The sequence below is a fragment of the Coffea arabica genome, chromosome 8e, assembly GCF_036785885.1.
Source record: "Coffea arabica cultivar ET-39 chromosome 8e, Coffea Arabica ET-39 HiFi, whole genome shotgun sequence".
Taxonomy (NCBI): domain Eukaryota; kingdom Viridiplantae; phylum Streptophyta; class Magnoliopsida; order Gentianales; family Rubiaceae; genus Coffea; species Coffea arabica.
This window is the reverse complement of record NC_092324.1, coordinates 33,272,986-33,281,933: the sequence shown is the minus strand read 5'-3', so window position 1 is coordinate 33,281,933 and position 8,948 is coordinate 33,272,986. Positions and strand designations below refer to the sequence as shown.

General features: G+C 34.2%; 1 protein-coding gene across 3 annotated transcripts; it reads left to right on the top strand.

Annotated features, from left to right (window-relative positions):
* Positions 1-523: 523 nt before the first annotated feature.
* Positions 524-4,444, top strand: LOC140012566 (uncharacterized). Of its 3 annotated transcripts, none has more exons than XM_072060744.1 (4): positions 524-711; positions 1,229-1,308; positions 1,817-2,196; positions 3,208-4,444. In XM_072060744.1, the coding sequence occupies exons 3-4, from the start codon at positions 1,827-1,829 to the stop codon at positions 4,215-4,217; spliced, it is 1,380 nt and encodes a 459-aa protein (XP_071916845.1). In that variant the 5' UTR covers positions 524-711; positions 1,229-1,308; positions 1,817-1,826; the 3' UTR covers positions 4,218-4,444. The 3 variants fall into 3 exon arrangements, with proteins under 3 accessions (XP_071916845.1, XP_071916843.1, XP_071916844.1); XM_072060742.1 differs by having other exon boundaries at positions 1,787-2,196; XM_072060743.1 differs by having other exon boundaries at positions 1,229-1,312; positions 1,787-2,196.
* Positions 4,445-8,948: the final 4,504 nt, after the last annotated feature.

Genomic DNA, 8,948 nt, shown 5'->3' with positions numbered 1-8,948 from the left:
TTTGGTGTCAGGCGCATGGCTGATAATGAATTGATATCACACTCCTATCACAATAATAAAGTATCCGATTTTTCTTTTTTCTTTTTTATTAATATTCTAAGTAATTAGCCCATTTGGAGCTGAACCATTTTACCAATTTTCTCTTATCTTTGTCAATTATCTCTCTGATACACTCACTTGTAGGTGATCTGCCGGACAGTCCCTTTTTTGAAATATATATCTGGACAAACTAATTTTCAAGATTTGTCTTTTGAAACTGGTTTGGTTGGATAGGGTATTATTTGAAATATTATTTGGAATAGTTACTGTAGCACTTTTTGTGATGTGACGTATCTGAGATAAAAAGCTGATTAAGAATGTAAAATAGTGGATTGAAAAATGTATTTATGATGTAAGTAAAATATTATGATTTGGGATATTTGTGCTATCCAAACACTCCCTCGACACTCTACCCGTACTGAGATAGTACATAGAGTTGTCAGTCAACAAAAAATTATGGGAATAAATTTGTGAAATAAGTGAAGTGAGCCCAACACTGACATGCAATAACAAAGCATAGCTGAGCTTAAAGGTCCCGTAAGTTGCAAACTAGCAAGTAGTAACCATCAGAAGCTACTTTCAAATACCCCTTAACATTTGGACCTGAATCAATTTTCTCCTATCTTTGTCAATTCTCTCTCTGATCAGACACTCACTTGAAGGTGTTCTGCCGTGAGTATTATTTTGATCTTTGTTCACATTTCTTCGCTTGATCAGTGTGACATGCCAATGTTCTTAAATTGAATGCAATTTTCTTGATTTTCTGTTAGAATTCTTGCATTTTAACGACGTCCCTTATTTTGGTTTTATATGTGGATATACATATGGTTTGGGGGGATTGCTTGGGTTGAGGATTGAGAGACATAATCAAACCGTTTCTTTTGAGTGGTGGGATTGTTTTACAAGAAATTATAGATAGATGCATGTTGTTAATGAAAAAATCAGTTGTATTTGGGGTAATATTTTTCATCTCAACATTCTCATCTCTGTTTTAGCTTCTTTTCTAGTTACTTTTTTGTTGGGTTTTTTTTTTTCATGCTTAAGTCGATCCATTTGGTTTGCTACTTCAGCAACCAAAGATGATCGGATCTGGAGTTTTCACTTCTCATTCTGCAAATATGTTGTAAGAAGCCCCTTTTTGCATCCACTTTGACTGAAGTGTTTAGTTTTTGCACCATCTTTGTTGTAGGGACTCTGCTTTGTACAAAGGCGTGCTAGTGTCACTCGGTGATCAGTATAATCTTTGTATTCCAGTGGCTCCTAATACATGTAGGTAGTTGCATGCTTATCGGAATCTTTGTCCATTTGAGTATTATTGGTTGTGGGATGTATGGTATAGTATAGCGTACAAGTATCACTTGGTTTAGGACAGAATGTTTAGCTTTTCGGTTATGCTCTACAGTAGGCTTGTTAGCTAAATTTTTTAATTCAGTTAGAATTTGAAACTTATGCAAGAAATGTGGATATTTGGCATTAAATTCATGTGTTTTTTCCCGTAAAATATTTGATTTACAAGTCATAACTATCAATCAATTAACATGACTGACTCATAGTTGAGCTCATGAATCCATTGGAAAAAACATTGTGCTACGGAACATGACGTATTCTAATGCAAGAGCTTGAAAATCGCAATTGCAGCCAAATGGAGACTTGTTGAACTTTTATTAGCTAGAATAGATGTGGAATAAGATCTAGTCGTTTTTCTACCTGCTTACTTTTCTTAATTCTATCCCGTTATTAATTCTAGACGTATTCCATTGAGCTCGATTTTTGCAAGGTGAGGAAACATGAAGACTGATGTTTCCAAGGCAGGCCATGACTGCAGACCCTTGAAAAGAAAATCAGAAGTTCTTGCTTGTCCAGTTCCACCTAGAGCGTCAGGCAAAGGTTTGCCATATGCTCCAGTTGATTGGCCAAATGTTGGTGATATCTGGGGTTGGAGAGTTGGAAGCAGAGTTAGTGTTGAAGGATTCTACTCTCATCATTTCTTGTATGCTCCTCAGCACCTCCAAGACAAGCCTACTAGAAAATTACTATTCCAGAGCAAGACATCTGTTTTACATTATCTTAAATCACAATTCCCTGAAGCTGACAGTGAAGCATTTTTTGCATCATTCACTTGGCATGTTCCAGCAGAAGCTCATTCTTCAAAACTAAGTAAGCAATTTGCCATTGTTAATGTGCAGAGATTTTTTGAACGTTGTGTGTTGACATTGCTTTGTGGACTGCATTCTATGTTTCTTATTTTTTTCCAATATAATCTTCATGGATTGAGGACAGTTGATGATGAGTATATAAAAGTTTCTTGGACTTTGGTTTTATTAGCTCTGAACCACTATACGTAGTATGTTTTGGTCCTATTGTGGTTAATCTGTAGCAGTTCATTACCAAAAGATGGTGGTTCTATGTCTTTCTTAAGTTACAAGTTGGGTATATTTCATTATAGTCTCAGTAGACATCAATTGGCTTCTGAAACCTGAAATCTTTGTACACTATTACATTGTTGTTAGAGGCCTCTTCTTCTGTTCCATTTGGTTGTATGATCACGCTCTGTTAAACATTGTACTTCTTTCCTTTGAACATAGCTGATCGGCACATGCTTTCTACCTTAAAAGGTTTGCTTTAGTTGAATTGATTTGCTGTCGTCTAATTTATTAGACTTTTGCTCTTCAAACCCTTTTCTTGTCTATGCAAAACTATGTACCCATTTCTCCTCAAGGATATCTGCTTAAACTTATACATGATTCGGACCTCCTATCTTCTGCCAAATTCTTCTTGAAAATATACGACTGCGTGAGCACTCTTTCAAAAAATGTCGGCACTTCACCTTGTTAGACGTATGGAATTGATTGATTGTATCATGATGTACCCATCCAATTCCTCATTCTATCAGACTTTATTTCACCATGATCTCTGAACCCTGCAAGTCAAATTAGCATCAGAACCAAGGGAAATTTATAAGCAATTCATAAAACATTTGTCTGCCATCATAACAGTAGTAACACCTTTGTGTTGCGGGTTTGTGACCTTCATTAGCTATCTACGGGAATTCTGTAAGTTGTACAAGTTATTGCTCAAAGTCCTTTTCTGCAACAAAGTTAAAATTCCCTTTCTTCCTGCAAGATGTTTTGCTTATGGACTTGTCAGGATAATCTTTCTTTCTTGCAGGCAAATGCAGTCCTAGTCCCCAATCAAGCTCTTCGAAAAAAGAAGCGGGTAAATTGGTAAAAGGTGTTGAAGTCTCTAATAAAAAACAAGAAGCTGCAGTTCATTGCGGTAAAGAGGTCATGGTAGATGTGCCTGCAGTAGAAGAACAAACACTTGCAAGTGGTCCAACAACCAAGATTTCAGGACGTAGCCGAGTCTCTGAAAGTCGTGCTAGTGTGTCTCCACATGATAGTGCATGCCACTATGCGATTGACCTCAAACAACAGGGTTTGAAATCCCTTGATGAATCTCAGCCTGGATTGATTCCCGAGGACTATGATCATTTCCTGAATTCCCTTGATGAAATCCTCTCTGTGCCTATCACTAGAGCTGAAATTTCTAACCCTGCTGCTTCTTCGCACAAAGAAGGCATGACTCAAATCCGATCAAAACTTTCTTCTCTTCTTGCCATGGGTTTTGCCAGCTTAGCTGACTCCAACAAGCTTACCGAACTTATTGCCCTGGCATCTCAGCTCAAAAATGGTCCAACAGTGAGTCCTAGAGAAATTTCCATGCTAAAGTTGATTGAAGAAATTCCAATGGCCAGCAACAGCTTCCTAGATGCTAAGAAGTTATCAGGACAAGCTGAAAAGTTCTTTGCTGACCTTGATTCCAAGATGGCTAATGTTGCTTCACTCAGGAATGAATACATCGTAACAAAGCAGCAACTAGAAATTTGTCAGGCTGACGAAGCATCTGCCTTGTCAGCTCAAATGGAAATTGATGAACAAATTGCTGCTTTGCAATCACGTCGGGCAGATATCACTCAAGATCTAAAGCTGACCAACAAAAAGATCGTTCAATACTCCTCCAGTCAAAAAAAAGTCATGGAGTGTCTCCAAAAGATTGTCCACGATGTTCGGGCAGCCAATTCTGAAAAGCAAGAATGGGAGCTTAGAAAGAAGAGATCAGCTGAGCAAGAGGCTGAGATTCTAGCTAAATTTGCACCACTTGATGGGTTTTCATTTTGATCAGAATCTGCATTACCTCTTAGTATGGGACCTTCTAGTTTCTAGTGCTTGGACCATGTCACAACTACGCATTCTGTATTTTACTAATTGTGAAGACGAACTTTATTTTGTAGTCACGGTGATATGCAGATTGGTTGCCAAATGCTAACTAGTTCCTGGTATCCCCTCACTGACTGGATTTTGATGCAGTGATTTCTCGTAATATAACTTGACCTTTAAAAACTTCAGCTGGGATGCGTATTCCGTTGCTTTTGTCATTTTTGGATTGATTTTTCTGATAAGCTACCTTAAAAGCCTTTTATATCACTTGCCAACCGTTTCTTTCTTTCTTTCTTTCTTTTTTTTTAAAAATTTTCGTCTCTTCTCGCACCCTTTCCACCTTTAGATTTTTGGTTCTGACTCTTCGCTTGGAGTCTCCTTTAACAAAAAATAATAATATTTTACTGATAAATAACCAACAAATTATATTTTTTTTACAAGTAATTACAAGCCGAGTTATAATTTGTATGATTAATACAATAAAGAAGATGTAAAGAGATCATTTACAAACGGGACATATCATACAGATGGAAAGAGTACTCACAACTTGTGAGTCACAAGCAATATTAGAGCAGTATATAGTAACGAATTAATTTTTATGCACTGTCAATGAAATTTTATCTCATAAATAGATTCACATGTATATCACATAATCTAAATTTAAATTTAAAATTTACTTTTTACAAATATGACATGCATTTACACTTACTAATAATTACATATAACCTTTTAAAATACTTTATAAAATTGTTCTTAACTAACCAAACCAAGTTGGGCTAGTTATTGTGAGATTGATTTGTCAAATGTTATTATTCTTATTTTATTTAGTGCAATAAGGGTTTATTTGAACATTATTGTTGTCGAGTTGGATTTGATTTCTTCTTTTGTTCTTGAGTTTAATTAAGTTTTTATCTTAACATTAGCAAAGCTATAAAAGAAATAGCTATAAAAAAATAAAAATAAAAACAATACAAAGCTAAAATCTTTTGATATCCTTTTTTTTTTGCTTGTATCAATTTTTATCAATTTAAGTTAGCTTGATTATGAATCAGGCTCTTAACTTATGGAGCTTGGGTTTTTCTTTTCTTTATTTTTTCTGAAAAAACTTGTTCGGATAGGTTGTTGTTTGAATAAAATTATTTTATTGCATCATAAACAGTTAAACACATTTTTCCAACTACTTTTTTTTATCTCACATAAAACATATCACAAAAAGTGCTACAATATTCATTTTCAAAATATTATTCCAAATAATCTCCTATCCAAAGATACCTAGTTGAGTTATTCTAGAAACTTATTAATACCTGATAACAATCCATGTACCATTCCTTAGATTTTTGAATTATGTTCTTCTTTATTAGATTTGATTGATATTATCTAATAGTTATCTATTAATTTAATTTAAATGTCTAAATTTGTACATTTTTTCAATCTATCCATTTATGCAAAATATTTTGAAGATTCATTAGTGTGAAAATGCTTACTGATTAGAAAGAATCACAATTTTTTATTAGCTTATTTCTTTTTTTTTTTATTTTAACCTATTTCACATCCGCGATGATTGGTGCAATTTTCTCTATTTCAACCAATGTTTTTAAACCCGGACCGGCCGGTTCACAGGTTCACTGTTTTTTTTTTTTTAAGTATTAAGTACTAAGTAGGTTTCATTCTACACTTGAACTTGACAACTAATGTATAATTTAATATGGTTATTGATAACTTAAGTTTCTAAAATGCATTCACCAACATGACTAAATTTAAGTTGAGATAATAATAAATTTCCTAAAAGTTATACATAAAACATGGAATGGTAAATATAATTAAAATATCACAATTCACCACAAGTTTTCATAAATTCATTATAAACATAAATAGATACACAAAAAAAATAAATAAAATAAATATTAAAATTCTTTTACAATCCTTAAAAAAATCCATAAAAGAGTTCGATCAAGACAAACCATTTGAATAACAAACTTCCATCAGTGGCATGACAAGCAACAACAACACCACCTTCACAATTTCATCAACTTAACTTGAAAAAGTTAAAATTTTATTATAAAAATATAAATCTAATTGCTCAAACTAAAAAAATTTGAAAAACAAATATACAGCTAAATGCATTAAAAATTAATTGTTACTAAACATCACTAATTAACATGTTATATTAAATTCAATGATCCTATACCATTAATTATTTTAAATTCAATGATCAATAGCTTCGATTATGTGCCAACTACCATATTTTGACCAGCCCAATGTTATTATTTGTAAGTCCTACCCAATTCCTACACAGAGGTGAGCTACTTTTGCAAAAATTTCATCCTTAATTAATCAAATAAAAATTTAAAAAATTAGGGAAACAAATGAAAATTGGGGGGGAAAAGAAGAAAATGCAAAAAAATCAACTAAAGATAATAATATAGAAAAAAACTTGAAAAGAGAAAAATTAAACTTACCAAGATGATGGAAAACAAGAAAAGTTGAAATTTCCAACTTGTTTACAATCTGCTAAAAATGATAACCTGATAATAATGGTGAAGACTTGAGAAAATCTTGTTGTGGATATTTGGGTTTAAAATGGTTAAGAAGAAAAAATTGGAAAAAAAATCAGGAGAAGAACGAGAGAGCGCCGCCTGATGAAGCCGAGAAAGAAAGTGATGGAAAGAAATTTAGAAAAGTTCACCTGCATTGATGCACTGTACTTGATGTTTTAATATATTTTTTAGTGAAGTAGAACAAACTCAACTATGGTTTAGCGGTAAGAGTGTCATATGTAAACTTGGAGACTCAAGTTCGAATCGGAGCTATGCTATTCTCGACATTTTGTTGAAGAATTAGAAAAACCGTCGGTTTACGGTTCGAACGGTTTGTTCGATTTTCAACAGTTTTCCATAAACTTTCGGTTTTAACACTAGATCGGACCGGTGACATGTCTGATCCGCGGTCCAATCGATCGATCCGATTCTGAAAACATTGATTTCAACATATAATTGTGCCTAGAGTCAAGCAATAGCTCAATTATTGAAAATTTGAGATTTGAGAGCATGAGATGGGATTGTGGTCAAATAGCTTCAATTATGGTGTCTACACAGAAGTTCAGACAGCCCAGTAACCACTGCAAACGAGATCAGGACGTCTATAACAAGCAAAAATTGATTACTAACCATCATTGTCTCATTTTGACAATTCAAAACGTTTGGCTTAAAACAGACTGCCATATTGTTGTGTTTTGGATATGTTAGAACTTCAAATGACAAAGCAAACTCAAAATTTTCGGTTGCAGCAGAAATTGTTAGTTTCCGGAACCACCTTCACAAATTCGCAATTCGCAATTCTTTCTCATTGACTCTAGTTGCATGCTGTTCTTAACAACCATTCAGCCTGCCCACTATCTAATGATACAGATTAATAATATCCCATATTAAGAAAAAAAAACACCCAAATAACAACTTGAGCTCAGTTAATCACAATTTCCAAAAATAAAAAAATTAAAACATAAATTATTAGAATTTCATATAGGAAACCAAAAATGAATGAAAAGATAAAAGGAAAGAGAACCCACCATGGCTTTGGTCTTGGAATAGAAAGATCCAATAAAGTTGGGAGTATCCTCCTCCTTGAATCCAACACCCGACCCGAGTGGATGACCCGCATCATACTCAAAAATGCACCCGGAAGCATAATTAATTAAGATCAAACCTTTCTCCCTGCACACGTCAACCAACGTCAGCGTGCTGACAACGTTGGTCCGGATCATCTCAATTTTGTGGGACTCGCACCAGTCGACGTTGGGACGACCCGTGACGCCGGCGGCATTGAAGACATGGGTCGGGTTAACACTAGCAATATCTGATTCAAATGATTCCCAGCTCTCGAGCCGACCTGACCCATATGTGTAATTAGGGGTGACAATTTTCGACGAGACCTGAAAACATGACACGAATCTAACACAAAATTAATGGGTTTGGATTGAGATTTCGGGGGTTCGGGTCAGAATCGGGTCAAACCCGGTGAATCCGAAAAGAAAACAGATCGATTTCGGGTCAACTCGTGGGTGACCTGATATGACCCGTTTACGAATTAAAAATAATTTAATAAACATAAAAATTATTTTATCTAACTAAATTAAATTATTCTTTTTTTCAAAGGCATTAATTACTTAATCTTAAATGAACTTATTTAATTTGTGTGAAGTTGAAATTATTATATTTGGATAAATAATATATTATATTATTTTTTTTACTTTTATACTGTTTTAATTTATTTTATATTTGATTTGGGATAAAACACTTTTACCATGTTTAATTTATTTTAGATTTGGTTTGAAAATATTTATTTAAATTTTTATTACTTGATTATGTAATTAGTTTTGTGAAAAATTGATTTTATTAGAAATTACAGTGATAAATTAATAAATTAAAATTAACTTTCGAGTCAAATCGGATCGACCTGCCAATCCGAAATTTTTGGGTTCGTGTCAGGTACCCTGACCCGTTTTGGGTTGGCGGGTCAGGTTCGGGTCAACGGGTTTTCTGTTATACCCGGATCTCAACCGACCCGCCAACCCAAATTCGACCCGATTGCCACCCCTATGTGTAATTGATCCCTTGAGCTTCGCATAGCTTTCTGAAGCTCTCCCAGCAAGCCGCCTATCCAGCCAGTTCTATCGTAGATCAGAAACTTGAGGGG

Excerpts from the sequence above, each read along its gene's own strand:
- LOC140012566 (XM_072060744.1), top strand. The coding sequence starts at position 1,827 with ATGAAGACTGATGTTTCCAAGGCAGGCCATGACTGCAGACCCTTGAAA. Across the intron at positions 2,197-3,207 it reads AGCTCATTCTTCAAAACTAA|GCAAATGCAGTCCTAGTCCC; the intron begins GTAAGCAATTTG and ends TCTTTCTTGCAG.